Below are 14,746 nucleotides of genomic sequence, written 5' to 3' on the forward strand. Positions count from 1 at the left end.
TCTAACAAAATCAGTCGGACTGAAAGTAGCGATTGAAAACAGTCGACTGAAACAGTCACTGGTAAAAAGTACTAAAATCATTCGAACCAAAAATAGCAACTGAAACAGTCGATAGTCAATTTCAGTCTATAGTTCCCAACACTAGCAATAACATTATACACAAATATCTAATTATTTTAGATAAAAAATATGTAAAAAATATGTACGTGCCTTTGAATTTGAGCGTTTCCCTCGATTTCCCTGCCTCCCCCAACAGATCCTGATTTGGATCCAATGATACCACCTCGGAAGTGTACCAGTTTTTTTATCACCAGTTTTAATCAAACGCTGAAATATCAAAAGAATTATTACGATATTGTCCAACACGATGAATAATAAAACTTGTATCCATTTAACTTTAATATAAAAATAAATAATGTATAGGGTATCGTAATAAAGTTCCATACCGTCGAAACGTCATGTACCCTTTAAAATTCCACGGCATTCCCCGATGCAACTCCGGTAATAAAACTCAACCATGCTGAGATAACAGTTTTCTTTCGTCGTGTGCTCGGAACGGAATACACAGGGAAGCTCCTCGAGATTTTTTTGCGAGCAAACGATCTATAAGGGGACAGATCGTTAGCCGTGATATTTTATTTTACTCGCCTGATTTGATCTGGGATTTTGCCGATATTGGACATTATGTTAATCAGACTGAAATATAAAATTCGAGTTATAACGGTCACAATATTTTTTAAAACTTTATATCTTGGCTATCCAAATAGAGCCAATCAAATCATAGAGTAAAAGAGAGAAAAGTCAATAGGTTTCTCCATAGAGAAATAGAGATTTACGTCCAACATGTAGATGTCGCTACTTTTAACTTATTACTTGTTTTATTCACTATACTAAGAGCCGCGACGAAATCTGGTTGATTTCTTTCTATGGTTTGTTTATTTTGTACGCCATTTTCAATGTGCCCTATATAGAGAACAGTATGGTTTTTATAACGTTTATACATTAAATTATTATTTTATTTTATTAGTATATACAAGTCGGTGGTTTAAATGCATTCTCATTGTGTGCCCGGATGCACAGATAGTGAGGAAATGCATCATCGTTTTTCGCTAAAAAATACCCGGCGATTTTTAAGAAATGCGTAGAAATCATTAAACATTCTAAACTGGTTGGGTTAAATATGAAACAGATTTATGATCGTTACCATGTCAGATATTTTTGTGATACATTTAAACTTTTCTTTAAGTACTTATGAAGAATTTAGTGATGGTGTAAATAATACCACTAATATCCAAATTGTCTTACTAAATTTGTAGTGTCTGTTTCCACCATTCCAGGCCCACAACTAGGGTGTTCGAGGCAAGTAACATCGACATTTGAACAAACTTCAGAAGGTAATGGTAAAGTTTGTATTCATTCAGCCAGTATCCCCCTTTATGCTCATTCTTGCCGTTAATTACTTGACTCTATAATTTCAGTCCAGATGTCATCTCACGTTATTTAGTAAAACTTTTGAAAAAATAAATTAAGTGTAATTTTTATTTACTTACAATTATAAATAAATCAGTAGACTCACAAATAGAGAAATAATAAAATTCTATAGAGGCAAGACAATATCTCGTGCCCCAGACTCCAACAAAATTATTTTATTACACTGTCAGTGGGTCTTCGAGCTACGTCTTATTTTATTCAGCGATTTTGCCACGTTTATAATATAACAAAATTTTTGTCAAATGTTTTTAAAAAAAAGTTCCCTATTGAGTTGCATCTCTATTAGCCTATCGTCGGCATTTACGATGCAGCATCCCAAAGAAGTAGATCGTTGAGGTCAGACTTCTGGTAATAAAAGTTGTTGGCTGTTTCATAATTTTTTTTTATGTTCATTATTGGATGTTGCGTGTTTACTAGTGGCTATTAGAGTAGTGATTGAATATTAATCATGTTTGAAGAAGGAAAGAAGAACATTTTTAAATTAACTACTTGGTTAGTTCATTTTTAATTAAAAAGTGTGATAATTTTATTGAAGAATGTTGATGAACAATTTTGTTAGAAAATTTGAGGTAAACCTTGTGTTTATATCAGTTATGAAGTAATTTAGTTGTAAAAATAACTTATTGATGCTGACTAAATTGATAGAATTAAATATAAGTAAATGTAAAATACATTTGTCAAATTGTAAACATGAATGAAAATATATTAAGGCAATATGTATGTTGACTTGATTGTTCTTTTAACTAAAGAATGATAAATACACTTTTTATAGTTCACAATGGTAGAATTACAAAAGTAAATGAATAACAAGGGCAAAAACATATATTAAATTATATAATTTTATTGTGATTTAACAAATATTCATGGAAAGTATAATTTTATAGTAATCTGCAAAAAATTATGGAAATGGAAAAGTTATTTTAGTTGTGTCTAATCTATAAAAGTAATTAAATTATTAGTCAAGACATCACTATACAAAACATGAACTCATTGCCTATTTTATTTTAAATAGAAAGGCTCTTTGTTCCACTTTTCTACCTTTAGAGTAGTAGCTGTTAGATCATTGGGGTGTTAATAATTAATATGACGTGTTTTTATGAAACGATTTGTCAGCACTTGTCAGCACATTTATCCTTAGAGTATTATTCTCTACCACTCTAGCATTCTCCAAAATCCTGTGAACAGTTAGACTTGCAGACAATTGATCTTTGTGTTTATTGTCTTCGGCTTTTGTACATTTTTGTAATATATCTCATATTTATGCCCTGCATGTGTCTCAGTATATTCAAGGGATGATACTACACCTAAATAGATGTTATTACTAAAACATATAACGACTAAAATATACTTCTAATTGTTATCAGTGAATGCAATTTTTGTTATTACTCTTGAAGGGACAAACTCCAATAATGAATTGACTACCTGGCCAACGTACTGTAGATAGACTAAACTATAAACTAAATACTAAATTTTCTCTATAAATGTAATATTTATTTTAATAAATTTATTCAAAATAATCTAAATAATTACTTAATACTTTTCGACTTTCATTTTTAAAACCAATTGTAATGACTTATTATTAAAAATATGCTCAGCGATCTACCCCACTCGCAGGCAGCGTACAAAAATGGCTATCCATCGATTATTTCCGATTGCAAAATCCGATTTTACCCGAACGCACAGGGTCTACAGTTTAACGAATACTATCGCTAGAGAAAAATGTTCCTACGTCCAATATCTATATGGGGTTATAATTGCACATTCAACTAATTTGATTGGTCAACTTAAATCTCCACTATATGTACCTGTAAAGAAGAATTTTGCTGTAAAGATATTCTATTAATTCTTTGATAAAATTTGCCATTCAGGTGCGGCGTGTGACATCACTGACGTGACAGTTCATTGACCAATGAAGTTTAAATAAAAGACAATTTGGTTATAGTCTGTTCAAAGTTATTTTGTACATAGCTTATTTAAATTTGTGACATCAAAACGTCGCAATGTTGCCGCATCAACTCTGAGTTTTAGATCAGTTTGGCTTTGACATGAAACAAAATTATAATCTAAATAAAATAATTGAACAAAAACTTTATTAAATATAATTTATTTTAATATTATGATACATCTAAAAACTACAGTTAATTACACAGTCACAATAGTTTATAGGTTAGAGTTATAACCTATCACTTTTGCTTTCAAGAATTTTGGATATGTCTGACAACCGGACGACTATGACAGGCTAATTCATTTACGTGTTCAAAATAATCAGACAGCATTGTGTTTCTTTTTAACTAAAATAAAACGAAAAGGAAAATATTGACTGATTCTAAAACGAATTTACAAATTACGGCAGGCAATACATTAAACATCTTGATGACGTATGAACAAAAAACTTTGAATAGGCTATAGTTAAAGTACTTATTTATTATTTAAAGTTAATTTAGTAGAGTTAGAATACTAAGACAAGGTGATAAAAGTGGAAACATCTAAAGATGACTATATAATTAGTATAGAATAACTCTAAAAATTTGTATTGTAGAGTGTAAAAGATTTATGTGCATAGATATGTGTATAATTGTTCAGAATATCTATGAGCATTTGGTCAAAATGCCCCAGAAGAGAATTAATAATACTAAATGTTTTGCATATATGGCATTGTATTAACGAAAATTCAGTGATAAAATATAATTTTATCAAAGGAAACAACATCGAAGGAAACAATAACTAAACATAAAAAGGTAAATATGTTCTCCAATGAAATTTACATTAATTAGATGAGAGAGACAAGATATATCTAACCTACAAACTATTGGGCCTGTTTAATTAACTGCAGTTTGAGTCCTTTGATAATAAATGTATTAACAGGTCAATTGAAAAGTCCACAGCCTACCAGAGTAAAACACCTATTTTTGGCAAAATTGTTTTTTTTATTCAACATAATTCACTTCAAGGGTGATTATAGCGACCCTACAACTTTTCGATACCATTTTTGTAGTACAATTTGCCTTTGCTTCAAAATAGACTTCAGATTAGGCGATCACCTCTTCTTCCGACGAAAATTTCTTCCCAGCGAGCATTATTTTGAGATCTGAGGAAATAGTCGCTGGGGACCAGATCTGGAGAATACGGTAGATGATGAAGCAATACGCAGCCCAATTCATGGATTTTTGCCATCGTTTTTACTGACTTGTAACACGGTGCGTTGTTTTGGTGAAGCAGCATTCTCAAACGATCCAATAACGCTAGGTAATAGTCGCTGCTGATGGTCCTTCCTTTTTCAAGGTAGTTAATGAAAATTGGAGCTTGTTTGTCGTGTGCAGTCCACTCGGATGACCGTCGATTGGACTTCGAAGTGAAATGATGGAGCCATGTTTCATCCATTGTGACATGTCGACGCAAAAAACGACTTTATTGCGCTTAATCATCTTCAAACACTGCTCCGAATCATCAACTCGTCGTTGTTTTTGGTCAAAAGTGAGCTCGCGCGGCACCCACTTTACACAGAGCTTTCTCATACCCAAATATTCGTGAACGATATGATGTACACGTTCAGCTAATATCTTTAAAGTGTCTGTCAATTTCACTCAATCAAGTTTTTGCTTCAACTCTATTTTTCCCTTCAAAAAACAATACTTTATCAACACGCGAAATTCTTTATATCCATTTTTTTCACAATAACAAAAGTTGCTTCACCCAAAATGCTATAATTCACAAACTAATGATCCGACAGCTGTCAAATTTATACACGCATCTTTTGACGGTTAGGGCTAACTAAAAAATATATGGATTTAATTCTAGTAGGGCCATCTATGTGCCAGGCCAGGGACTTTTCAATTCACCTGTTCTATGTACTAAAAAGTTAAAACAAATTACATTTTATAAAAATGTTGTTTCATTATTTTATTTATATTAAAATATTTTTATATATCGAAACTAAAAACTAAAATGGGTAAAACGTTGAATGCGGCAACATTGCACCGTTCTGACTTCATAAATTGATAGTTCAGTAAGTTCACAGCTACTTTGCATAGCATATACAAATCTCAGTAAACGGTACAGGTAAAAACAATACTGAATCACACACCACTCAGGCTTAATCCAAATAATTTAGGGTTTATACACGACATATTTTTTAAATATATTAGGAGTCAGTACGCACCATAGAAACGAAATGAATCAATGTCTTGAATCAATCAATCTTTAAAGTAGTGACATCTAGATATTGGACGTCGCGAAACATTTTTTCAAAATCGTTTATAAAGCTAAATCAAATAAAACAAAAAATCGTTGGACATTTCTCATACTTGAAAAGTCGCCCAAGTCAAATACAATTACATATGTAGTTGTGGACGTAAAATAATTGTATTATTGCATTTTTATAGTGTTGTTAGTTTATTATTAGTTGTACTTGGTAATAGTTACGTAAAGTAAAAAGTGTTTGGTTGAACAACCTGCTTAATGTGAAATGTTTTCATACAAATCTAAATTTGTCGGCGTGTAAATAAGTAACATAAAATGTATAAATAAGCTTCGCAACATTTTTATATGCGGGTGGTATTAGTGGGCTGGACAAAATGCCAAAAATCGTAAGTGTATTGTATACTTTTTATCAACAGTAGCTAAAACAATGTGTATTAAGTACCTAGTGTTCCTGTTTAATATAATTAGCGGAAAATTTTAAAAATATATTTTAGTTATATATAAAAATTATTTTTAAAATTATATGCATAATAATAACAATATAAATATTGTACTTCTTCCAATAAATTAGACAATGCCCGTCATCAAAATTCATAACGCAACGTTACCACACCAAATTTAAGTTTTCGTTTATTTTACTCATATTTGAAAATACTAATGTAAATAAAATAATGAATCAAAAATTATACACACATATTTATATAATTTATTTTGACATTATAGTACAACTAATGCATATTTATTAAAGGACTTAAACTACAGTTATTTAAACAGCCACAACAGTTTGTAGGTTAGAGTTGTTTTAATATATTTACATTGACATCTGACAACGGTGTCGACCAGTACCAACACAAATCGAATTTTCTAAGCCGATTTGATTATATGTTCGGAGGCATCAGACAACATTTTGTCTCTTTTTAACTAAAGTATGGCGAATTAGTAATATGAGAAAGAAAATGCTCCGATTTTAAAAGGATTTTACGTTTTTATGAAGGAAATTTGGTAATACTATCGACGATATTGATGACGTACATTGGCTCTTTTATTGGAAGGACTATATTTATCATTAAAGGCAATAATTTTAAATATACTGAAAATGTTGTGTTATACTGGAATAATTAAAGACAATCTCAAATGTTGATCGTATAAGGTTCATGGGAGTCATTTTCGCGGCTGTACTGGAAGCATCACATCAACGATCTTAAAACTATCTGCGCCAGAGACATGTAAATGTTGCGTTGGCTATCAAATCAGCGCAATGGTGCAAATAAGGAAGCCATAGTTAAATATATTCTTCTATAATCCTTCCCAAGCTAGACTATGGCTCCCTCCAGTTCGCCACTGCTACACCAACTTACCTCAAATCCCTTGATGCTGTTGAAAATACTGCACTACTGTACAGAATATCGCTAGGTGGCTTCCGATCCTCCCCTGTAATTAACCTATACGGACTTACATCCACTCCACCTCTTTTTTATCATAAAGACTTTCTTTCGCTGGAGTTCGTTGGGAGATCGCTTGCTCAGCCATCTTCCTTAAATCTGACCTTCACTTCACCTGTCCTGGGCCATCTTATCCCTAACTGTTCCAGCCAAATCTCTCATATAATTGCTGATCTTCTTTCCAGGGCTGGAGTGTGCTTGTTGCATCCCTTCTCTATCCACTATCCCAATTTTCCCCTTTAGACCTTCACTACCCCCTTCATCCTTAACACATCCTTATATCAATTAATTTCGTATTTTATCAAAAACGAGGTGCAGCGTCGTTGGACCCAGAAGACATAACAAGCTCTTTGAAATTAAAACTGATTTTTTTCTCCTCTCTTCACATTCCTTCCCTTCGTCACCAAGCCGTAGTTATAAATCGACTGAAATTGGGCACTGTCGTTTCTCGCACGATCACTTGAATACTTCGAGTCCGTTTACTCACTGTGAGTTTTGCCGCCTTCTCCTTACTTCAATCTACCATATAATGACCACGACTCACTCAGATTAGAGCTATGTATGGGCTGCAAAACCTTGGGCGTTCGTTAACAGGACAAAATACAGACAGACTCATCGGATTTCTAAGAGAAATCGATTATCTTCATAGTTTAGCCCATACTGAGATAAGTATCGCTGACCAAATAACCATTACCACTTCGGTGTCTGGATGTGTATTTGTGTCCACTTTTAAATTGTATATACAATATTTATACTTTGTAGGTCCTCCTTGTTTGTGTTATTAATTTTATTTTATTTATTAATTTATTACTGTTCCCGTCCTCTCTGACACATTAAATCAGTCTCACGGAAGAAATTTTAATACTACCACAAAATTTTATATTTCCTCTTACACCGCTTTTCTTATTTGGCTTAATTCCAAAATTAAATTCCGAATTCGATTAATCCGATGCCCAGAAGCGGTATAGCATGCCTAAGCGAATATTTTGTCGAAATACTATATTTTTTCAATTACCGATTCCTCTAAAATTTACCGCGTGGCTAAAATTCCTCGACGGTTGCGTTATGCGCCAATATCCATAAAAGTCCTGATCAAATAACCCACATAAAATAAAATATCACGCTTAACGATCTGTTTCTTATAGGACGTGTCTTTCGAGGAAATATCGAGAGCTTTGCTTGTGTACCTATAGAAAAACTGTTATCTCAGCTCGGTCCCGCTTTATCACCAACACCAAAAGGCCATAGAATTTTAAGCTATGCAAAAGCGCCAACTCCATTGTAACAAACTATATAAAACAAGCTCGTAAATATATAATAAATATAAGCACATCGTAAATAATATTCAATCCAATAATATATCACATCAATCTAAGTAAGCCTCAAGAAATATGTCAAAGAACAAAATAATAACTAAACAAAATAATTATATTCCAATCACTAAATCATTGTAATGAAAAAATTAAATAAACATTCCATTTGTTATTTCAAAACTATTAATCAAGTTAGTTTACATTTAGTATAAAATTTCTGTAGTATTTTTGAGAAATACCTAAAACACAACCCCACTTTAAATAACCAGGTGAAAATTGGAAATTATATTGTCTTTATTGATTATTAATATGGTTACTTAATATATTTTTTATATAACATTGACACTTGATATGACTAATATTATAATATCCTATAATATAGACACTAGAATCGCATAAACTACATGACAAATATACAATAGTAAATAGCAGTATTAAGTACTAACCAGTCACCAAATTGTCATATTAAAAAAATTACTCCAAACTCATCATATATAGTTAATGGGAAACATAAATCCAATTACCTAATATTTTATACTCCATATGATTTCTGTCTACTTCTATAAAAATTATATAATTATATAACTGTACCACTACAAATATTTTTTTTATAACATCTTTATTAGATACGCTTAGTACAATCTTAATTTACAAGCAAGGCGCAAGCATGAGTGCGAGAAAATACATCAGTATATATTCCTCAATTATAAAATTATAATTATTTATTAACTATTAACTTATGGCTATAGTTTACACTAATAATACACACTAAATGTTCACACAAGTTCGTATGGTTTTGTTCGTTTCAATCTCCTGACATCCTGCGCGCTGTCCAGCAGTTGTATTGCTTCCAGGTTAGTATGATTTAGTAATCTTCTTTCGTGTTTCAAGGCTAAATCCTGCAAAACTTCGCAAATCTATTTGATTTCCAGGTCATCGTGCAGTTCTTCATTGGTTACATAGCGATAGGCATTGGTAATCAATCGAAGAACCTTGTCTTGACAGCGCTATATGACTAACTGATGACTAACTGACTAACTAACTAACTGATTTGAATTTTTAGTGCAACCCCATATTTGCACCCCATAGGTCCAAATTGGTTTTATAATTGTATTATAGATCTTTGATTTTAGATCAAGTTGAGAGTATCTTCCGACTAACCAGTATAGTTGTTTTATTTTGGTTCTAATGTGTTTTGCTTTTTGTCTAACGTGATGCTTCCAATTTAATCTACCGTCAAGATGGATTCCAAGGTATTTTGCTGATTCTGCTTGAGGAATCGGCCATCCATTGAGTGATATAATTAAGTTTTTATTATTTCGCCTTAATGCAAAATTAACGTGGACAGATTTGGAGCTATTAAGTTGAATTTTCCAATCTTTTGTCGATTTGTAGATTTTGTTGACTGTCACTTGCACTTTTTTTATTGCCCTAGGCAAAGATATATCTTTTGCCATAATAACTGTGTCGTTAGCAAAGGTTTCAAGAAGTGTTTCTTTTGTTGTTGGAAAGTCAGCAGTGTAGAGCAGATACAGGAGAGGTCCTAAGTCGCTACCTTGTGGAACTCCAGCCGAGATATTTTTAAATGTCGAGAATGCCATTTCGTGCGATACTCTATATTTTCTTCCGAATAAATATGACTCCAGCAATTGACAATAGTTACGCGGTAACAATTTGCTCATCTTACAGATTAATCCCAAATGCCAAACCCGATCAAAAGCTTGTGAGACATCCAGGAATATTGCGGGGCAGTATTTCTTTTCTTCAACTTTTAAACTGATTTGTTCCTGCAGTATTAATCTGAATTTGTCCCAGTCAGTATATTTGTTGGTAAGATTAGGCTTTTTTGCTATTCTTAGGATTGTCGCGCCCAGTGTTAACAATACTGGAGTGTGATCAGATGTTAGATCGCACAAGCTTTCTGTACTAATTTGATTTAATGAGATGCCTTTTGTAATGTAGAAATCCAACAGGTCTGGGACTTTATTACTGTCTGTGGGCCAGTAAGTGAGTTCGCGCCCTGAATGATAATTACAATTTGTAAGATTAATGGCTTTGAGTAATTCGTTTCCTTTTCCAGGTGTTATTATTCGTGAACCCCAAGCTATATGTTTAACATTAAAGTATCCACCAATAATAAACCGTGGCACTACTTCGTGCCCGCAAGCCCGTAATTCCGATCCTCCTGATTTGTTGTGGATGGTAATCCTCTAATGACTACTCTATACCACTTATCACTTTTTAACTGATAAATGTGGTATTCGAGTTTATTGAATGAATTATTTTTCTTCATCTCAATGAGAAGCTTTTTTACATTCCTGTAGTCCGTTTCATTGCTAAGGGTTACGTCAATATCGTCGTTAGACAAAGCTTTAAACTGCACTCGGTCAGAGGCTACTCCCTTTATTTGTGATCTAAATAAATTAAAATTGCCAACATTGCTTACCGTGATCGGAGGGAGCAGAGGGATCTTCTTCTTGCTTTTTTTATATTTATAGCACTTTTTGCGATTGGCGAAGGCGTCATCTGGGAGTTCTTCCTCTTTTTATCCTTCTTGTTTGTTACTTCGGTCCAGTCAGACTGTTCCCCTACCTCTAATGCTAGTTCGTCTTCATCAGTGTAGTAGTCTTCTGCATAATTAGTATGCCTTTTTGGTGTATCTTGCGTGTGACCTTGCAGTTGTAAACGGATATCACCCATATCCTTAGCTAATTGCAACAGTTGTTGGTTCAGACGCTCATTAATCGTTCTTAATTTGTTTTCTTTCAATAATATATTCAAATCCATGTTGTTGTCCATCATGTTGTACTGTTATAATTAAATGTTTTTTTCACTAAATTTCACTTTTTCACCTTTTTGGGAAACGTAGAACGTCTTTTGTTTTACTACTAAAGATATGGAAAAATAATATTCAATAAGAAATAAGCAAATTAATGCTAATTAATATTAATAATTGACACAACAAGAAATATTTAGTTTATATATTTATTTATGATTCACGTCTTTATCATACCTACAGTATAATATTGATTAAATTTTTGCCATATTACAACTCTAATTTTTCATAATATCCTTTAACGTATTTCCGGTCATCCTCCTCAAACCAGTCTTGATAAACTTCAATTGGATTGATCATCCAGTGTTTATGAAATGTGACTGCATCCATTGTGGCTAAACGCCCTTCGGCATAATCACTAGGTCGAGCCTGATAATTAAATGTGTTAATCAACCAATAAATCTGAATTTATGTATTACCTGGTGCATTTGAGGTATATGAACTAAAGTTATCCCCAATTTTTCGGCACAAACTCCCAGTATCATATCATCAGGCGAATCAAGTTTAGGACAGTTGCAGTTATGAGCCAAAAGATTCAATGCTACTCTATTAATCAGAGTGCCAGCACCTCCAGTAGTATAATCAAATCCACCATCCCCTGCATCACCAAAACGGTAACGTTCTCCCAAGATAATTGGTTCTTTGGTATTATAGCATGAAGTCAAATTGGTCAAACGCGATACACTAAAAAGTTTAAGGACATTAATAGTTTTGAACATTAGAAAGAAAACTTAACATTTTAACACTGCCCTCTAGCGGTGTAATGAATTAATACAGACCGCTTTAGCTAAGAAAAAGATTACTTTTTTAAAAAAGCACGATGCCTTATTTCCGGCGTTCACAAAGTTTAAAAATTATTATTCAAAAGAAGTGTATATAATAGTAGATCTAGAAACCATGAAATAGGAATGCCGAAAAAATATCGATAGAACGATACTTTGTAACGAGTTAATACATACTGCTTGAACTAAGACAAATATTACTTCTTTTAAAGCATGATGCCTTATTTATCGCCACAAACACAGTTTAAAAATAATGATTCAAAAAAAAAACAATAAGCAGATCTAGAAAGCATGGAATAGGGATACCGAAAAAATATCGATATTTTTCTAGGCGATCGACACCCCTACTATAAAATACCAAAACTTGCACCACCAAATATTGTTAATTATATAATAAATTACTATCTATTCAATTTAAATAATATGCATAACATGACTAGCTTATTTATTCTATATAGTTCAATTACTAGTTAAAAATTCAAGAAAACAACGCAGTCTTTTTAAGGTTTCTATTCGTTTCTAAGTTAGTACTTAGTGCTGAAAGATTCTAAGGCTTTTCTAAATACTATAAATCCTTAAATTAGTCTAACATGGCTGCAAAATTGTTCAGTATCTCAAATCCTTCACTTGAAATAAAGATAGATAACTGGTAACATATCCTTATATATGTTTCAGAAAAGTATGAAAATTGAAAATAAATCACCCTGAATACTATGATTGCCTTCATATTACAGATTAATGGGACACCATGAAGATAATCATTCAGGTAATGCCTCTCCTTAATTTTACCTATTACGCTTTACACAGTTCTTGAAGCAAAATAAAAACTAATAAGTATACAGACCATACTTAAAAATACTTGCTGAAGCTTTTACTAGATATTCTGAGTACCTTAAGATTGTATCATCATCAACCAGAGCTACCCATAATACATCAACATCATCCTGTATTTCTTTTTCTATTAATTTTAAAATAGTAATAGTTTTCTCACAATGGCCATGTTCAGTATTTTTAACACCCACAGCCACAGTTAGTGCTTTTATATCTGCAATATAATGAATACAGTGATTGACAAAAACAATTAAATTATTTTACCTTCAACATCACTGAAAAATGTTATTTTTGTGCAGTACTGACCCCAAGTTTTTTGTACAGTTTTGACTCGTGAGTCATGAAATTTTTCACATGTCTTTACGGCATAGAATATTGAAGAAACATAAGATTTAACCTGTAACAATCATTTATATTTAAGCAACAATATTCATATTTAGATATACAATCCATAAAAATAATAAATACATACACAAGGTACTAATTTTTTCGGATATATAGAACAATTTGGTTGTTCTTTATGGCACAAAGTTGTTTCGTTATGTATCATTGGTCCACTACCATTATTATACACAAATAATGCAAATTCATATGCTGGATCTATGTGAAAATCTGGCATTTTATAATTACCATCATCCAGTTGATGTTTTAACCTATTTGAAAAACATAATATTAAATAAAATTGTATCGCTCTTTCAATTCAAATAATCTAACCTTTTCAGCAATGGTATACTAAGTATTATGCCTGATGCCAAATTAGGATATTTGAAAAATGTTGGATTCTTATAAAATCCAAAATGATGTATAATGGTAGCTTCATTATCAAATATTGCATGGCCTAACCAAATTTCCTTAAAATAATTTAGATAATTTTATATTGATAAAGTGTTTTATATACAAATTACCTTCTCTGAATCATATTTTTGAAGAGTATTTAACAATAAATTTAAATTAATGTTACAACGATCTTCTAATAATACTACCCATTGACTATACCTTATGACCTCCAGGATAGGAGAAATTATAGGAAAAATTGTCCATTCTCCAGATATATTGAAATCAATAGTAGATATATAAATCTCTGAATTTATCTAAAATACATTTATTTATTTTAATTAAGGTTTTTAAACTGAAATATTCTGGAAAATCTTAAAAAAAGGGCAAATTTACACGTTCACTGCTGGTGACAATTTATTAAAACTTACAAAATGTTACTTTTGTTGACAGTAAATACTGTCATTAGCTCCTGTGACAAAGTCTTCCATCTATAGCAGTAAAAGTGTAAATATTCTCTATCGTTATACAAGAAATATAGTAACAAATTTGATCTGAAAATCAATAAATATTTACCAAATTTAATTCTTTGCTCTGGGTATAAATTGAATTTTGTAGCTGCAATGCAACTTTTTTGTGGAATTCATCTGCTTGACTTAAAATAACATAAGTAACATTAGATAGACCTAAAATTTCTCTATGAAGGATAATTTTATAACTTGGCAAATTACGTACCGACTGCATACGAAAAGTAAAACACAGTTAAAAACACATAATATTTCATATTGTGTATTTCAATTTGTTAAAATTTATATTTTATCGAATATCATATTACTTATATAATTAAAACTAATAAAAAATCTTTGGTCATATTTGACTAGAAATATTTATGTAAAACACATTTGTGGGATGTTTACCCACTCATAAAACAACCTCCTAAAAGAACTGATTCATCCATTTGAAAGAGAAAACGATTATTTTGAAAACATTGATTTTGACAAATGTGACATTTGTTGCAACATTACTATCGAACAGGTTTTTCTTTTTCTGATTTATGTTACGAGAAAGAGATGTAAC

The 14,746-nt window shown here is 31.7% G+C and overlaps 2 protein-coding genes across 2 annotated transcripts; both read right to left on the minus strand.

Annotated features, from left to right (window-relative positions):
- Positions 1–230: 230 nt before the first annotated feature.
- Positions 231–11,319, minus strand: LOC143190241 (uncharacterized). The gene is made up of 2 exons (XM_076394422.1): positions 10,893–11,319; positions 231–327 (listed from the first exon to the last, which is right to left on the minus strand). Exons 1-2 carry the CDS (start codon positions 11,246–11,248, stop codon positions 321–323), a joined length of 363 nt encoding a protein of 120 aa, XP_076250537.1. The 5' UTR covers positions 11,249–11,319; the 3' UTR covers positions 231–320.
- Positions 11,320–11,417: 98 nt separating this feature from the next.
- On the minus strand, positions 11,418–14,644 carry LOC143190233 (beta-1,3-glucosyltransferase). The gene is made up of 9 exons (XM_076394413.1): positions 14,405–14,644; positions 14,246–14,355; positions 13,801–13,986; positions 13,610–13,746; positions 13,368–13,548; positions 13,160–13,292; positions 12,956–13,109; positions 11,702–11,966; positions 11,418–11,651 (listed from the first exon to the last, which is right to left on the minus strand). The coding sequence occupies exons 1-9, from the start codon at positions 14,451–14,453 to the stop codon at positions 11,493–11,495; spliced, it is 1,374 nt and encodes a 457-aa protein (XP_076250528.1). The 5' UTR covers positions 14,454–14,644; the 3' UTR covers positions 11,418–11,492.
- Between the last annotated feature and the right edge of the window lie 102 nt (positions 14,645–14,746).

This window comes from Rhynchophorus ferrugineus, unplaced genomic scaffold, assembly GCF_030347505.1.
Source record: "Rhynchophorus ferrugineus isolate W39M unplaced genomic scaffold, kcgeb_rfMv2 rfM2, whole genome shotgun sequence".
Taxonomy (NCBI): Eukaryota; Metazoa; Arthropoda; class Insecta; order Coleoptera; family Curculionidae; genus Rhynchophorus; species Rhynchophorus ferrugineus.